Consider the following 20,016-nt stretch of genomic DNA (forward strand, 5'->3'; position numbering starts at 1 on the left):
TAAGATGTTAGAATGTAAAATTAAAAATGTCAGTATCAGTTAAAATTCTCTTGCCAATTTCTAAATTTACTATTAAAAAAACAAAAAAATAAATAAACTGAATAGATGATCATAATATCAAACTGAAACAAAAAGCAATTACAGTATTGGTTCAGTTTAATCTATGCAGAATTTTTTAAATGCATTTTGTATTAACAATATTTTTTATAAAAAAATAATATAACAATTTTAATTTATAGTTATATAGTGAGAAACAAATTTAATAAATTAAATTTGTTTCTCACTATATAACTCAAATTATTAAACTTGTTTCTCATTGTTTAGCCATTGTTGTTCTTGCTATTTTTCATATTATAATAAATAAATAATAATAATTATTATTTATAATAATATGATGTAATAATATAATATTATATAATAATAATAATAATGATAACAAATTTAATTTATATAGTGAGAAACAAACTTAATAACTGTAAATTAAAATTGTTTCTCAGTTATTTTTTTGTGATTAGTTTTGTTTATATTTAATTGGTTACAAATTTTAATTTCAAAATCACAGTATACAATAAAATTTGGTGAAACATAAAAATAAATGTATAAATTATCTGTTGGCATTAAAACAAAGCTGAAAAAGTTCAAGTCTGTCATGAATAAAGTAGATCATTAATCAATAATAATTTAAATATTGAAGTGATGATTTGAAAAATTTATAGATTTGAACTTGAAAGTTTACTTGAGTGTTGACAATGTATAGTGTGGCCCAATAGTTAGTTATAAGTTGAAATAAGTGTATTTAAAAGTCAATGTATAGTGTAATTCATCTTAACTAAGATATTATATATATATATAAAATTATTTTAAGAATGGTTTTGAACAGCTGCATGTTGTTATCTGCCATTGAATTACATGTAACATGCAGCTGTTTGAAACTATTCTTAGATTATTTTATTGTAATTAAAAATTAACTGACTTTTGGGCCACACCATGAATTAACAATATACAAAATCTTAATTTCTGTATATTAGAAATTATATGAAGTGTTTCTTTAAATGATTTTCATTCTTCTCTATACTTTCCTGTGGATCTTTTTCTGGTATCTTTTAATATTACTGAAATAGTTTAAAATGCAATAGCTTCTAAAGTTTTTAAGAACTATTTTTCAATTATAATTGGATATGTAGACACTAACACACAATTCAGAATATTTAAATAAATAAATAAAAAAAAAATAATTAAATAAACATTTTATATTGTAGGTTATATTTTCATTTATTATGCAAATTTACATATTAAAACTTTTCTTGTTTTCAACAGTTTAAGCTGATTCCTTGAGCTGTTGAGTTTTTGCATATATTATAAAGATTTTCTATAAATTTTTATTTTCTTTAGTAAGTACGTGATTACTACAGATAAATCTTAATTACAAAATTATAATTACATTCTTTCCATTCTGATATAATATGAGAAACTTAGGATGATATGTAAATTCTATAAAAAACTTTGAATTTGCTGTAGAATATATATAATAGAAATTTTTCTACAGAATAATGAATTTGAAATATTTGACAGTTTATGCTCATTTAAAATTGTATTGTTTTGAGTATGATGACAAACTTCAAATAAAATAAATCTCTCTTCTGTTTTTAAATAAAAAGTCCTTGATTCGTTTCATAGAATGATATACAGTCGACCCCCCTATAATTACGGTCCCAATAATTACGATTCCTATAAAACTGCGAAAAAATTGTGACCATTATCCGTAAAAAACAGTACAAAACCCCCTATAATTACGTTAAACGTCATCGGGCAGCCGAACTACTTTCCCGCCGTCCGTAGCGCCACGCTACAGAGAGATTTCTATCGTCTGGACAGTTATATAAATTATATATAAATTAGGTACTGTACATATAATTATATATTAATTATATATAAATTAGGTACTGTATATATAATTATATATTAACTTAATTTATTGTAACTTTATTATAATNCCGAGCTCGGAAATGCTATTGTAGCAAAGTGTGAGAAAAGCCAATAATACAGAAAAGCTATAATATCGAGTCTGACTACGAATAACTCGGAGAAGAGAATGCGGTGAGCATACTCGAAAGGGGAGGAAGAAGGCAATTAATTCCTCTAACCAAACTGGATTCTCTATCTCTTACAACCCTACAAAAACCCATAAAAATATATATAATTATCGAATATACTGGCATTAAAATAGGCAGAATGCAGCATATAACACGGGGCTCGATTATGCATAGAGCAGAGAGCAAATTTGGGTGGAGTACTTTCGAAACTTATCCTTGGTCATTGACATAGCAGCTGGCTTGATATCCGAATGGGCGTTGGGAAAGAAGTCATGCAAACGACAGATTAGACTTGGAAGCTCCTTTGCCAATGACACGAAGTGGGTGGGGGAAAGTGTGAAGCTTGCAGTGATTACGATGAGCTTTTCTCACGTTTACTTCGTTTACGACCTATTTATAAACGTGTAAGAACCCGAGCTTCTATCTAAATTATATAATCTCCACTTTTATAAACATTTCCCTTCCTTGTATCTCTCTATTTTTCTTTTTTTTTTTTTTTTTTTTTTTTTTTTTGAAAATCTACATGTTTGGAGACCTCCCGAACCCCTGAAAAAAATTAATATAGGGGAAAAATTCGCGTGCACGTGTGTTGGCGTCTAATTTGTTTAATTTCTTTATTTTCTGTTCTGAGATATTAAACCATATCTCAGAATGGGTAAAGTTTAAGAAACAAAATGTGGCACTGTAGCTTGAGTATAAAGGGGCATTAATACTATTAAATTTTGGTTCTTAATTAAAGGTCGACAGAGTGAAGACATAAAAGTGGTCACGTGTCATATCTCTTAATGAATATTTTACTCGTTATTAGCGTTAGAAATTTAAAAAAAATAAAATAAAACTCCTCTCTACCCTCAAAGTAAGCTTTTTTTGCCATTTTATAATAGTACAGTAAAACCTGTTAAGATGTTCTTGCCTAAGATGTTAGAATGTGTATGGAGACGATTTAGTTCAACCACTTTGATGCTTAATAACTAACTATTATGTTAAACCATCTGACTCCTATTCTGACCACTCTGACTACAGAAATTATTAGGCTTCAAACAGGATGAACAAAATCATGCCCCCCACACAGTCTAACCCACACATATAGAAAAAAACCTCAAATCTTTTGCATATCTCAAAATTTCAAAGTGTCCTGACCTAGTGCTACACTTTTCCTCTGTTAAATATAACAGCCGGAAGAGTAAATATTATTGAATACATATTTATATATTACTTAGATGAGTCTTTTAGCTTTGGAATAAAAAGTTTCTACGCTCTAACTTTATTAGAACTCTATTTATTGAATCTTTTATTCTGAGGTCACGTGATGACATCAGAATTTCCGAGTCTCTTTAGGTAACAAGTCTGCCCCTGGTCGGAGTCGGATGGTAAGGAGGAGTCGGAGTCAGTAGATTTTTGCATGACTCCACAGCCCTGTATTTAACTGTGTACACTCACTCAGCACTTGTATGTAAATTAAAAACACAACACCTTAATTTGCTGAGAAAAATTTTTAATGAAAAGCTAACGTTTTCAGCCAAATCTATTGGCCATCATCAGGCTAAGTTTATCAAATACAAACAAAATAGAACAAAAATTTTAAATACAAAAAATAAAATAACGAATGAAAAAAAATATATATATATATTGTATAAAGAAAAATCAAATAAAATAAAAACTCTTATTATAAAATATGTATATGAAAAATAAGCATAGGATAATTAAACATTAAAAACGTAACATAATAATACATTATGCTAAATTCAATGAAACGCAAGATATGCTAAAAAAAACACTAAAAACAAGGCATTAAGATCTGTCCAATCGCTTGATTAAGTACTTCCAGGCGGAAGGCAAGCCTTCAGCATCCCTAGAATTAATGCATGCATCATGCAATTTGCTCCTGTATATTTCAATCTTTTCGGCACATATCGCCAAAGTCGGTGAATATACTGGTTTAATAATACTTGCTTCGTCCCATTTGACGATTGAGCCCTCAACTTGCGCCATTTGCGATAGTATTGTGGCGTTAGATCCCTTACTGACATTGTATTTGTGTTCTTTTAATCTGACTTCTAAACTTCTATTAGTGACACCAATATAATTTTTATTAATGTCTAGTTCACGATTTTCATACGGAATCTTGTATACGCCTGCTCTTTTTTCTTTATCTATGCTGTCTTTGTCATTCCTTAATAATCTGTACAGATTATTAAGTCATTATTAATGTCATTCCTTAATAATCTGTACAGATTATTAAGGAATGACAAAGACAGCATAGATAAAGAAAAAAGAGCAGGCGTATACAAGATTCCGTATGAAAATCGTGAACTAGACATTAATAAAAATTATATTGGTGTCACTAATAGAAGTTTAGAAGTCAGATTAAAAGAACNATCTATTTTAAGCTTACAAACAAATAAATTTTAGTTTTTAATATAGTACAGAAAAAAAGTAATCTAAATTTACGAATGCATGTACTGTAAATACAGTACATACTTGTAAATGTATATATTTTAATATGATTTTATGTGCTTTAAACATTTTTCTAGTGATATTACGACTTCAATATTTGTGGCGGACAGACGTAAAGTTGAATAAAATGACTTAAACTTGATTTTTATTTTTCCATATACTTTTTTGACTAACGACATATAATCGGGAACGACGTAACTTGAAACGACGTAAGTCGAGGTATACCTGTATTAAGATGTCTTTACTACGGATGCCTTACTAGTTTTTACTAGATGCTTTAACCACTTGGAAAATGTTACTTTTTTATTGAAATGTGCCAAGAAAATCGTTTCTAAATCTAAATTATTGTAGCATTTTAGCAAAAAAACTAGCAAAGGCTTAAACCCTGTGCAAGTAATCATTCTGTGTGTAATGATGAGAGTTATTTATCTAGCTGGGTGTAATTCATGGCTGGTTGTACCATGCATATACTCTTAAATTTTCATGGTGTGAAAATGAATGTAAGTGGAATGGTTGAATACATGGACAATATTGATGCATTATGTTTTCATATACATTGCATAGTGCTTCAAACCACTTATAAAGAACTCTCTGGCTGTTATGGCTGCCAATCACTGTACAATATCTACCTGAACTAGTTTTATAAGGCATGTTGAAAAACAAAAAATGCAGACCTACACTAACAACTAGCAGTATCTTAATGGCTGCCAAGACATATATGCTCTTGTGTGGCGGTATTCAAAAAGACATTCTGGAAACTTGTGGATTAATAAATTATAAAAATGAGCAATTATTTACTGTGACAGTGTCACAATGCCAAGCTGTAATTTTTAATCATATTTTGTTTAAATTTATTTTATTTAAAATATATGCTCCTCACCTCAAATTAGTAGTGTCTTGTCCCTGTACATAATACCTTTTCCTGTGAGCAAAACCCTGTATATCATACTTTTCCTGTTAGTTAGCAACAGTGTGATGTCATCATCTAACTCCTTACAGGGGAAAATTTTTGTATTGAAATAACATGTTTTCTGGTTTGCATCAGAAGTTCATATATAGTTAATTGGGGCCTCTTGCCTCTAAGCTTTCCATATTTGCTCTTGATTTTCATTTATATCTAACATTGTTTTCTACATTAAGGAAAAACGGACAGACAAGTGACAGTGTGAATATATAGGTCTACAGTTTTTTCAAATTGCAGCAAAAAATATTTTTTTTGATATACTGTGTCACATAGCAAAGTAATAACAATTTAAATACTGCAAAATTTAGAAATAATTGCAAGTATTTACTTATTTTACACTTGATAGAAAATGTTAAAAGACAATTGATTTCTACCCCATTTTACAATTTAAACTTCGTGAAAGATTCATAATGGTATTAAACTTTGTTAGGCTTTGCTAAATTGCCAGATCTGACTTTCTAACTCAGGCTGCACTGAATGATCACTGTATGTGTTAGTAATAACGAAAAATAATAATAATTAAAAAAACATTGCAAAATTTGAAAATGGAACAAAATGGAAAAATTTTAAAGTAGTTTTGTTGAAATTATTAAATTTCATCAAAAAAAATGTAGAAAAGTATTAGTCAAAATATTAATAAGCAATAACTATTAATTCAAAATTGATTAACAAACAAATTATGTTATTATCCACAAGCCAACAAAAAGAAAAACTAAAAAATGTATAAGCATTTTGTAATCACTGAGAACTTTCATAACCTATCATTGCTGTCAAGAAAAACATCACCTCAAGCTGTCAATGTTGTTGTCTATTTATATCATTGGGCACAGTGGCTTATCTCATTTACATTCACTTGTTAGATTTTGGTGCCAAAACTTTACTGCTACCTACAGTAATCTCTCAACATTGAGGCTAATTGCTTAATAATACTTTATACAATGGTTATTTAACAATTTTATATTCCAAATCATCACCCCAAATGAATAATAGTGTTACTCTCAAAGGTGGTCAGGTAAACAAATTTAGGATTTTGATGGTTGGGAGTGTGAAATTTTTATCCCAAAATTTCCCAAACTAGCATTAACTAAACAGAATATAACAAACAAAAACAAAAAAATAAATAAATATGTGAAGCTTACTCTCCATTTCTCTACATTCAAAAAACTGATGATAGAAGTTATTTTGGAAAGACAGCATCATATTTAAATTTATCAATAATAAATTTTCTTAATGTTTTATTAATAATTAATATATCTGAATTTGTAATTCATTTGTATATAAGCTATTTAGAAAATATAAAATCTTATAAACGAAGTTTCAAATGCTTGAAATAGACTTGCAAATAATCTTAAGGAAGATGAAATATGAAATAAGCAATTATTTATTGTGATATCATCACAATGCACGCTGAAATTTTTAATTGTATTCTTAATTTATTCAATTTGAAATGTTCATCTTAATAGTGTCTTGCCCCTGTATGTCATACAGTAGAACCTCTCTAATCCGTCACCTTTGGGACTGGGGGTATGGTCGGAACGCAAAAAAGGTCGGATTATCAGAAAAAAAGTAAAGTAAACAATCTTCCCCTTTGTCCAGTCTTTGTAGCACTGCTAATTTTTCATTTAATGAAAGAGTAACGTGTTTACGTTTCACTCCTGACATGTTGAAAACACACACAAAACTGTACATTTACACACAATGTAAAACATATACTGTAACGAACACAGAAGAATGCCACGGACAGTGAGTCACCGACGAGTCGGGACAAGTTTCTCGACTCCGACCACGTCAGATTAACCGGAGTGACGGACTAGCCGAGGGCGGACTAGAGGGGTTCTACTGTACTTTTTCTGATGACAACAGTGTCATGCCAGTAATCTATGTAACTCCATTCAGGGAAAATATTTGAATTGAATTCATATGACTTCCAATCTAGATCAAAAGTTTGTATATAGTTAATTTGGGCCTCCTGTCCATAATTTTTCCGTATTTGGTTTTGACATTCATCTATCTAACACTGTTCTTGAGATTAAGGAAGGACAGGCAGGCAGATGGATTACATTGGGAATTTATAGGTTAGAGTTTTTTCAAATTGTAGCCCAATAATAATAGAATATTGCAGAATTTATTATATTGTATTAGTGAACATTTATTGCATGTTTTGAAGGAGAAATAAAATATGAAACAATTGCAACAATCTTTTTGAAAAAGCTTTAACTAGGATTTGTCAGCAATTCCAGATATATTTATTGAATTTTATCTGAATATATGCATTTTTGTATAGAAAACAATTATTTAATGTTCAATCCATAATTATTGCTTTCTACACAAAAGTGTTACTGCATATATTCTATGGTATCTATTTGAATTTCTTAGCTTCAGTCTGTTTTGAAACATATAACATGCAAAACTGTTTTGAATAAATTACTTTTCCTTATACTGTAATTCAGTAGTATATAAACTGGCTTTCTTGTCTGATGATGTCTCACATTTTTACTATTAACTTTTTATAATTTTTGTCAAATGTTTACTACAATTTTTCAGATATGACGGAGCTCTTGAAGCTCTTGAAAATGAATTGTTCTGGCTTTCAATAAAATTGTCAGACTCCCAGAAACTATATTAAAAATGTTCTGTAATTCTATACATTTGATTTATGAAATGACTAAATGAGCAAAGAACAAATCATAAGATTTTTAAAGAATACATGCTAGTTTCAAAATCTGTGATGTCTACTTCATTTTGCAGTAATGATTAAGATTTTTTAACAGATTAGAATTGTGAAGCTAAACTCTTTCTAATTCTATTGATTTATCACTGCAGTGTGTTTTTTTCCTAAACTTTGTTTGACATGAAAAAGCTAGTTTAGGAATACAAAAACTCTATTATTATTTATATTCTTAAATTAATATGAAAATAAATGAGTAAGAGTAAACTCAAATTTTAAAATATTTTGAACAGCTTTATGGCTCATGGTGTGTATAGCTTCTTAAGGAGATTAGATTGATTATTAAGTTTTTTTATTCTAATATATTATCTTTTAAATTAACAATTACATCTTAGGAATATGTAAAATCTTTTAATAATAAACTGAATTATCACAGTATAGTGCAATGTTCTGAATATTTATAATATTCAATTGGAATTGAAAGTATAATTATTTGTAGTTGGTTAAATCAATTAGCTTTTAGTTGTTCTAGCTTGACTGCACATAAAACAGTGATCTTGCACATAATCACTTTTTGATGGGAGATAAGCCACCTATATTCTGTTTCGTGCCTGTGCTTTAACAATTAAACATATTTTAATTGTCATATATTTTGGTCTGCCTATATAAAGCATTTAACAGTTAACCTTTTAGCCTTTTATAAATACTTGAAAAACTTTTAAATCAACTGTCTCTAAGTTTTACAGTTGCTCTGATTTTAATCCTTTTTGACTTTCTACTGTTGTCCCCATATTTTACTTTGTTATCCTCAATTTGAAAAAAATTGTAGACCTATAAATTCCTATTGTTGTCTGTCTGTCTGTCCATCCTTCCTAATCTCAAGAATGGTGTTAGATAGATGAAAGTTGAGACCGGATATTGAAAGCTTGGCAGAAGGCACCAATTAACTACAGTAGAGCATCGTTTATCCAAAGGTCGGTTATCCAAAACGTTGGTTATCCGAAGAAATTCCAGTCGACAAATTTAAATTTTTGCCAGTGCTGTGGCGCTGTAATCTTTGGCTATGTCTTCGGCTACTCAAATATTTTACGTTTTTGATACTAAATTAACTTCTGAAGTATAATTTTTTTTTGTTTTTATNGATTAATTTTTTACTTTCAGATAACAAAACAAGATCTCTTTTTCAACGTAAGTTAGTTTTTTTGTTTATTTTGAATTCATCTAAATTATGATTTTGTTTTACTTATTAGAGGTGTATGTATATAATCATTTATAATTTGAATTTTTGTTTTGATTTTGTTTTTATTATGTTCTTTTTAGTTGCTTGAGAGAGAGAGGATCAGAAAGAAAGGTTACAAACTTAGTTTCATACACTTTTTATACACTTTTTATTAACTTTGTCTGTCTATCCAGATAAAGTAACTCAATTTCCACATACACCCCAATTTCTGATCTGTTTGAAACTTTGCATACATATTTATTTCTGATAATGATGATATTTTTTGGAGTTTGCAAAAAATTTTAGTAATTAGCAAAAAATTAAAATTTTTTAAAATCCGATAACAGATGGCACTATATGTAGTACAAACTATTGCCCGTTTTTAACTGTACTGACTACATAAAATCTTGTAACTCAATTTTTCACTCAATTCTCAATTAAATGCTAAAACAAGAATAATTCTGATAATTCAGTGTTAAACATATAAAAATAAAAGATAGAAAATAAAAATATAAAAAAGGTTTAAAGAAATGCTTTTTATTTACATAAATGCACTAAAAGTATAAAAATAAATTTTATTCAGTTTTCGCAGTATTCTTGGTATTATGTAACCAAAAATAAAAATTTGGGATACTTGTGGAAAGCTCAAAAATTGATAGAAAGTGTAACTAAGAATATTTCTAAACATGACCACCCCACTTGTACAACAGCAAGAATACTGTGAAAACTTGCGAACATTTAATTTTTTACTTTTTAGTGTATTTGTGTGACTACAAAGTGTTTCTGTAAAACTTGTCTATATTAATAAATAATACTAAAGAACTAGTAGTATTTTTCATCTGGAATGCATCAGTATGCTGTACTAGCAGTTGCTCACAAAAATACTGGCAGTAAGCCAGTGTGCATACATGGCATACCTATAGAATTGTTTTTAGAAAAAGAGCATTGTACAGAACCAATTATATAAATTAAAGCCTAATAATATAGTGTTTTTTCTACATAGCCACTAAAAATGTTTAAACCCTTTATTGCTACATTAGATGAGCTTATTTATTTCATCAGCTTAGAATTCCTGTTCCTAGTGATTTAATAATACTGTAAATACAATGTTTCACATTTGATGTGAAAAGATGTCTGTTCAAGTGATTTTTCAACTTGGAGGGGAGAAAAACCGGAGGTTCTAGTCTGCTGTGTGATATCTACTTGCCAGATACGACTCGTGATGCCTGATGGGATAGGTATATTGTCATTTTGCTAGAACTTCTCTGTAGCTAAGTCTGTATAATGAGGTTTTCTGAGTGTTATATGATTATCCATTACATTTGACTCTTCACCTGCTTGCTACGTAGAACAACTCACATGACCACCTGCTAACTTAACCCCCAGTCTTTCCAGGCAATTTCTTTTTTATCAATGCTTTTTGTTTCACATTATCTTTGAAATCATTTAATATCTATGAAAAAGTTTATAAATTAAATCATTTGGTTGTAGTCTATTAATACATGTTATATTAAAAATGTGTGTTCGTATCAAATGTAAATATAACTTTTAAAATTGATTTTCAAGTATGCTTACCAAAGATTTGATGGTATATTACAAGATGTTTTTTTTATGATTCACATAGATTTTTCCGAATTTACTATTAAATATTTAATGTACAGAATAGAATATTAAATATTTAATGTACAAACGTTAGAGACTCTTTAGTTTAAACATTATATTGCTAATTAAAATTAATGTTCAAATGAGCTTTGTAAACCTCATTTAAACAATATATTGGTTAATTAACAACTTTACAAAATCTTAACTCTATCACCAAGAAGACTTACAAACTAGTTAATATTTGACATCAACTTATGATAGTGAGTTGTGTCGACAGTGACATTTACCAAATGTTGTTCAACAACAACTCGCATAGGAGACTAGAGCCCCAGATCCTGATTGGGGATAACTGAGAGAATCTCTCATCAAAATTGCTGCAAAACATCTGAGTTTTCTGTACTGTATTTAGGCAGTATTGTCAATAAGAAAAATGTTTTTCTTGTTAAAGAGACCAGGATATTTTCTTCTAATGACTTCTGTAAGCATTTCGATGTCACAGTATCTTTCAGCTGTAATTAAATCTTCAGTAATCACACACGCTGAAGACAGGTTGATGAATCACAATCTAGTTGCTCTTAAGTCAGATTCACATCTTCTGACTGTTTTATTTGAAAAAGTGAATCTCAAAATCAATATAAATAAAACGCATGTCAAGTGTTTCTCTTTAATCTGGAAATATTGTCTTTTGTTATTGAAAAAAATACTATACAATATGTGAATTCATATAATGATTTTGCTATCATTTTTGACAATAAATTAACATTTAAAAGCCATATAGAAAAGATTTTTAAAGTTCTTTCAATCCATTGTGGAATCTGATAGTGTTTTTATAAACCCATCTCTTCTAAAATTGTTTTGCACTTCATTTTTTCCATTAATTTTCAATTCCTCATTGATTACTGTTTCCCATCTGATCTATGACTGCCCCTTCCTTTCTTGATAAAATTTCAAGAGATATGGCAAAGTTTTAATGCTTAATAAATTTTGAGACTTATCTTTCACTCATACACTGAACATAACTAGAATTAGACTAGGACTTTCCACACTTAATGAATCAAATACTTTGACTGTTTAAAATATTTTAATGATTTTATTTTGTCTAAATGGTTTTGCCTTAGAGAAAGAAATGCTCATAATTTATCTTGTATTTACACTCCATTTTCTCATTTACCTATTTCTCATAGATCCTTTTTATATGTGATGATAACATCACATTGTCAACAATATGAATAATTTGTTTATCCAACACAATATAGTGCAACTTAACGGTCACTTGGCTTTCTTTATTCTAGTTGATTGAATCAACTAGAATAAAGGTGAAAGAAAGCCAAGTGATTGTTAAGTTGCACTACATTGTGTTGGATAAACAATAGAAATAGAACATGACACGTTTCAAATTGATAAATATGAATAATATCAAACACATACTCCATGTTGAATACTTATGTTATATAAAGTCTTGTAAACATATTCTTTGTGTTTTAAATTTTTGTAATTACATTTTATTTTGTTTTTGCTGTTGTAAATTTTTAGGATTTTGTGTATATTATATTTTAAGTATGTTTTCTTTTGTATTTTGTTTAAGGATTATTTTTGTTGATGTGAGGAAGGAGATCTGTTCTTTCAAGGCATTTCCTATTATAAATGTAATAATAAAAAAATGAACATATTATTTAATAATTTATTTGTTTCAGAAATTCTACCAATAGCATATCAAAGACACCCAAAGACTTGGCCATTCTCTTCAGCTAAATTTACCTATCACAAATTAGTGGAGAGAGAAATTATTTTTTTCCTGTTGTATGATTTGTAGAAGTGACTGTTCAGTATTTTTTATTTTATTTTTTTCTATGCTTTATTTTGACGTACTAAAATGTGGAATCCACCTAACAGTACTATAACGGAGATACATTGGCCAATACTATATAACAGTCCCCTTGCAAATTATGTATTCATTATATATCATTGTTAATGACTCTCCTATTGAATTAATTTCTTAATGTGGCAGTGTTTTTCCATTATGGAGCTGCTTGGTCTCCTGCTGAAGTGTCATTATGCATGGAGTTCCTGCTGTCTGCCAAAAACTACTATAATTCAGCAACATGTTGAGTAAGTGTCAGTGTTTTCATGGTGAATATTTGCTGTTGAAACTTTTTGTCCTCAAAAAAAAAAAACAAACAAACACAAACATGTACTGTATTGGCCCAAATATTAGTTGATGTTTTACAGAGTTAAACTGATGATAAAATTTGGTGTATCAGTAGTTTAGGAATTCTATATGCAAGTTGCGATATGTGATGCTGCAGCCCACAAACATTAAAGAGGAATTAAATGTTTGGCACAATTATAAATAACTGATTAGTCAATTTTTTTTGAACAATCAATAAACTAAAAAAAAAAAAAATTGGCGTTGGCTTAGTTTTTGTCATATTTAACGGAAATCAGTCAGTTTTGGTAACTTTATTTTACTCCTAGGATCCTCTATTGATACTAATTGAGTAACTGTCAAAGAAAAAAATTGGGGAAAAGTTGCTGAAAATTTACCACAAAATGTATTCTATTTAAAAAATTATTTCAGCAATTTAATAGTGCTGTTTTTTCCAAAATTATCATGATGACTTCTGTATGTTTATAACTTTTTGTTTTTGTTCTTTTTAAATACCTTTAACAAAATGCATTTCAGACTCATATTGTCCCTTTTCAGTTGTTATACAGTTGTTACATATTAAAATTTGGTGTACAAATTAAATGATTAAATACATATTTGGCTTTCAAATCTTCAAATACATTATTAAAATCAACATGACATATACCATAAGATAAGCTTACATTTAAAGTATAAATAAAACATAAAATGAAAGTTTATTCTGTTATAAAGTGTAAATTTCTATTGTAATTATAAATTTTGTATTTGATATGATTGTTTTAGACTTTATAAAAAAAAAAAAAAAAATAGACAAGCAAAAACAAAAGTTTTATTTTCTATAATCATAGAACAAGTATATTTTTTGGAATGTACGTGACAAAAGCAAGAAAGCCTATTTCCCCTGGCTGATGTACTTTACGTTATATGCTGGAGAGCCTGTTCTGCTACATAGGATAGTCTCCTGATTTTTCTCTATAACTTTTATTTATTTCATTTTTATTGATATTGATAGAAAAGAAGCAATAAGTTAATTTGTTTCTTATAATATAAGTATCCACTGCACACATTTTTTTTTCTATAAAACAAGCCCTTTGAGTACAATTCTGATTCACTAGCTTGGGTGGCCAACAATTTTTGCCCCGGGCATAATTGGAAAGAAAACTTTTTCCACAGGCCGAACCAGAGTCTGCTCCCTAGGAAGATTTTGAAGTAGTGCGAGATCTCATTGTGATATCACCCCATAGAGACTAAATTGTACATGGATATTACAGATACATTTTTCACATTATCATGCTTTATCAACATTCTATGCTGCACTTAAGAGATTTGTGATGGAGGGTCAACTCTAAACATACAGTGTATTGTTGACTTTTTTTTTTTGTGTGTCAGAATTTTTCATTAAGTTATTCGGACTTGAGTAGATAATATTGAAAGATTAATTGTGGGCCACATAAATTTACTAGACGGGCCGTATGTTGGCCATGCCTGCACTAGCTATAAAAGGAAGTAATTAAAAATTTATTTATGCTGATTAATTTTCAGGTATTTGTAAATACAAATTATAAAAGCTTTCATTTATAACTAAAGTAACTTTGAGAAAAAGAACTGTATTTGTGAAATCAACCAATTTTCATAATCACATAGGTAAAAGGTAATAAAACTTCCACATATTCTGTAAAAGAATAACAGTAGAACTAAGATTGTTGGGAAAGATTCAATTATAAAGGGCGTTAGGAAATATTGTGTTATCAACAACTTGGACAGAATGGAAGATGTACTGTACTGTCCAAGGATGGTGAAGAGCATGATGTGATGAAATAAGAAACGGATGATAAGTTCTGATAAAGACAAAAGTGAAATATTGTTTCTATGACTTACCAAATTTTTTAACTGAAAATTGTTAATTTTTTGTATGAATATAACAATAATAGGTGGTCAACTTACATTTGGGTCCTAACTTTTTTCAAAAAGTAAGGATTTTAAAATTGGGAGTTGGCTTATATTTGGTACAATATGATAATTGCTCAGCTTCTGTACAAGAACAAGAATGCAACTTAATTTCCATTTTGAACTGTGTTATTTCTGTTGCTGTTTGTGCATTCGTCTGTTAACCGTGCTGTCAGTTGGGTACTGTGCATTGTAATAAATATATAATATTCTACAATGTTCTATGGATTTACTATCTAAAGTGTAAAATGTAAACCTTGCTTTCTGATTCATCATTTTATCATTAAAAACTTGCAATGAATTTCTATAAATTTTTAGTAGCTCAAATTTAATGATCAAATTTTTTATAATTTACATACTGATGTTTGTTAAAATCTTTCTAGCTTTATTAAGACAAGTATGTAAACAGAAAATATATACACTCATGTTTGTGAAAATTGCAACACCATGAAGGAATTGTCAGAAATTAATGAAATTTATTCCACATATTACTGATAGTAGTACAAATAAACAATCAAATTTACAAGACAAAAAAACAAAAAGAACGTCGGAAATCAGTACTTTGTGTGTCCACCACACTGAGCGATGAGAGCCTGTACACATCGTGGCACTGAATCATACAGGTTCTCAATGTAATCATGGGGAATGGCATTCCAGATAGCTTCGACTTGATGCCAAAGTCCAGTCTTATTGTGTGCCCCACCAGCTGTATGAGCAAGTCGCCGACCAATGAAATCCCAGATATGCTTGATGGGTGACATATCCAGGGAATAAGCAGGCCATGGAGGAAGCAAAACCTGTTGTGCATTGAAGAAGGCTTGTGCAATCTGAGAAACATGTGCACGGGCATTATCCTGCTGAAATACAACACCCGGAATGTGTCGAAGAAGGGGGAAAGCCTGTGGCTCCACAATTTCCCGTATGTAGCGATCACTGTTGAGGTTGCTTGCAATGTGCACTAGATGGGATCTAAAATTATATCCAATAGCTCCCCACACCATGACGTCAGGCATTTGTGCGGTATGATGCTGGATAACACACTGTGAGAGCAGACATTCCCCACTATAACGTCTGACGTGTACTCTTCCATCATTGTACTGCAGATTGTAGCGAGATTCATCGGAAAAAACGACTTGTTGCCACTGGGCACACCACGCGCTGTGTTACTGAGCCCATTGAAGTCAAAGTCGTCTGTGAATCTGCGAGAGGGGAATCCTTGCATGCAGTTCATGCTGCTGCAGCAGACGGTGGCGAACCGTGGTGCTAGACAACAAAACACCTGTAGCCATGCTCCAGTGTTGTGCTAACACACGAGAGGACGCTGTATGGTCTGTCACAGCCATGCGGATGTCGTCCCATGCCATTGTGTTATTGCTTGCCCTACTGCCATGTTTTCACCTTATTTGATTCTCCTCTGTCCATTTCTTCCAAATACGCTTCACTGTTGTGGCATTACCACTGCGTGCGGGCTGTGATTTCTTGATACGAAAATCCACTTGCATACCGATGATGCGGCCTTGTTTGAACTCCGTTAGTTGTTGGTATGGCTTCTTCTGCTTTTGACGAGGCATATTGACCACCAATGAAACATTTACCGCAGACAGAGGAAGATAAAAGGATTTCAATGCATCTTTATAGTCCTTTATATACCTGGAACAAGCAGCTGATAAGGAGCTGGTTCTCATTCTACGCATGTGCAATCGCTTTGTAATTCTACTCATTTCATGTCTTACCTCACTTTACATTTCCTGTAAGTTTGATTCAATTTGCACAATTCCTTCATGGTGTTGCAATTTTCACAAACATGAGTATAGATTAACTACAACATGCCTCACTCTAGTGCCAAATTCATTTGTAATTTATAATTATTTATCCAAAATATAGCCCGTTCATTTACGGCTGTTGTAGATGTATTAACACTAATAAAAATGAGTTTTTCATTTGAATCTTAATTGACTAAAATAGATGAAATTTTGTATACAAAAGTAAAAATTCTCATTCTGATTATAATGAATGAATGTTAGTATGTTTTGGAGTTCGGCATTTTAATTTAAATAAAGTCCACATCAACTCATAATTTTTAAATGAACTTATTTTTTTATTTACTTTAATCACATTAAGTTTATTTCAAATTTATAAAGTATGAATAGTTTAAATAATATAATGAAATCTGTATAAAAATAATTGAAATACTTTAACAAGATTAAAAAATTTATGCATTATTTATTTTCTGTTTAAATTGAAGTTCATATAATATAAAATTTTCTAATTGAATTGATATATTTTATTTAAAAATAGAAAGTTAAGTTTGTTTATAATATTCTCTTGTTTCTCTATATAGCAAGTACAAAATTTAATACAATATTTTGCTGTATTGCTAAAATTTCATATTGAAGTATCAGTTGCCATTTAATTACATTTCCACTGAACAGACTCCAAAGTTATAATAAAATGAAATATTTAATTGTTATAACTCTAATAAAACACTGAAAATTAATGTAAAATTTATAGTATTGATAAATTTTTCAAATAACATTTCCAATGTGGAACAAAATTATGTTAACTTTGTACATGAGAATTTAGAATATTGATTAGAGAATTCCAGATCTGAACATAATAATTTAAATATTTAAAAAGAAAAAAAGAATTAAAAATTATTAAAATGGTCATTTAAAAGTAATATGCTTTTAATCTTATTATCTATATAAGTAACTTAATAATACAGAATAATATGTAATACAGTTTGAAATGAATTTCCAGCAAGATAATTTTATTAACATTGCATCAGCTACCACATATAGTAAACAGATGCATTTATGCATTTTTGAAAAAAATATATTCTAGAATAATCTATATTTTTGTATTCATACTTAACCTGTAAAAAGTAATTGATTTGTATATTATATGATATATTTAGATGTTATTTCACACTAAATTTTAAATTAAGAACTATATAGTTACAGAAAATAATTCTAATTTTGACTTTAAAAAAAAGATTGTCTAAAAATTTTTGGTGAAGTAAAATTGATTTAGACCACTTTTACCACATTTTATAAAAAAGTGTTTCAATAAATATAAATCACTAGTTACATTTAAAAATATTGACTATTATCATGTGATGATTTTCTGTCAGATAATTAACTAATAAATTTTTATTGCAGGTGAACATCTAGTTTTGTCTGATGAATATTTCCAAGAAGTTAGACCAGGATTATCTAGTTACTCTGAGAATCCACACAAGGTAATTGATATTTCTGCAATTAAGGCAGTTTTCAATTTTTATTAACTCAATGTGAGTTGGCAGATTTTGTCATGTAATAAAATTATGCAAGATTAAGGATATTTTCAAAACTAAAATTTTAGCCCTAGAACAGAAACTTCAAGGACATTTTGCTTAAAAATGCATGCAAAGCAAGTCTGTAAAATGATGCTACAGAACAATTAAACTCTAATATAACACACACACACACACACTATTTAGTTTAATATATTAACATAAAAATTCATTCTGTACTTAATTTAGCATGTAAAGATATTTTATTACTTTAATTAAATATCATGTGTTTTTTAAAATAAAAGGATTCATTTATATTTTGAATATAATATATTCAAATTTTCAAATAATATATAAGTAATAACATTATTATTTGACAGGCTGCTGAAAGTATTGTACCATTGTTGGAAAGAGCTATACAAATTGTTCCATCTGATAAGTGGCATAAAACTCCTGTTCTGTTAAAAGCTACTGCTGGGTTAAGGTTACTTCCATCTGATTCAGCAGACAAAATTTTAAATGAGGTATATTATGTTATATAAAACATTATTTATAATAAAATATTTGTTGTTTTCTGTAGACATGTACAGAAACTATATGTAGACAAGTATATAAACACTAGATGCATCTTTTCAAAACTAATAGGATATTTTCACATGATATGGATATTTTTCTTACTTTTATATCCACAAGTTTCCAGAGAAGGTTCATACATTTTCTCAAACTGTGGCACCTTCGTTGTGCTGCCATTAAGATACCGCAAGAACTATATAACTGCAGACCTATAGAATTGAGGATATACAGGTATACCTCGACTTACGTTGTTTCAGATTATATCGTTCCCAATTATACGTTGTTCGTCAAAAAAGTATATGGAAAAATAAAAATGAAGTTTAAGTCACTTTATTCGACTTTGTCTGTCCGCCACAAATATTGAAGTCGTAACATCACTAGAAAAGCGTTTAAAGCACATAAAATTATATTAAAATATATACATTTACAAGTATGTACTATATTTACAGTACTGTACATGCATTTGTAAATTTAGAATACTTTATTTCTATACTATATTAAAAACTAAAATTTATTTGTAAGCTTAAAATAGATCCTTATTAACCATATATTATTAAAAATGCATTAATAAATAAAATACAGAACCGAAATGGTAATTTATAGTTTAGCCTAGTGACAAATAGATGTGGAGACAAGTAAGTTTAACTTACATCACCTCTCCTGGAACCAATTACCAACGTAAGGCAAGGTATACCTGTAATTGATTTTGAAATTACTAATAGAAATTTGTTCATAACACTCACTTTGTTTTTATATATTAAATTATAGAAAATATTTTTAATCGTTTTTACACATACAGGTATATCTCGCATTACATTGGTAATTGGTTCCAGGAGAACGACTTAAGTCGAAAAATGACGTAAGTCGAATTTACTTGTCTCCAAATCTACTTGTCACTAGGCTAAACCATAAATTGCCAATTCCGGTTCTGTATTTTATTTATTAATGCGTTTTTAATAATGTATGGTTAATAAGGATCTATTTTAAGCTTACAAACAAATAAATTTTAGTTTTTAATATAGTACAGAAAAAAGTAATCTAAATTTACGAATGCATGTACTGTAAATACAGTA

The 20,016-nt window shown here is 29.1% G+C and overlaps 1 protein-coding gene across 9 annotated transcripts in view; it reads left to right on the forward strand.

The window, feature by feature from the left end:
• Positions 1-20,016, forward strand: part of LOC111623391 (ectonucleoside triphosphate diphosphohydrolase 5-like) — a 71,577-nt gene that overhangs the window by 34,978 nt on the left and 16,583 nt on the right. For 7 of the 9 annotated variants that reach the window (XM_023365949.1, XM_023365946.1, XM_023365951.1 and 4 more), the window contains 3 exons: positions 9,344-9,370; positions 18,258-18,337; positions 18,751-18,894. In XM_023365949.1, the coding sequence (XP_023221717.1) occupies positions 9,344-9,370; positions 18,258-18,337; positions 18,751-18,894 (251 nt within the window). Of the gene's footprint in view, positions 1-9,343; positions 9,371-12,352; positions 13,113-18,257; positions 18,338-18,750; positions 18,895-20,016 lie in introns of those variants that run through there. The other 2 variants (XM_023365954.1, XM_023365953.1) reach the window with 2 other exon arrangements.

Source organism: Centruroides sculpturatus, unplaced genomic scaffold (assembly GCF_000671375.1).
Source record: "Centruroides sculpturatus isolate CEXI.00-Female unplaced genomic scaffold, Cexi_2.0 scaffold314, whole genome shotgun sequence".
In the NCBI taxonomy this organism is placed as follows: Eukaryota; Metazoa; Arthropoda; class Arachnida; order Scorpiones; family Buthidae; genus Centruroides; species Centruroides sculpturatus.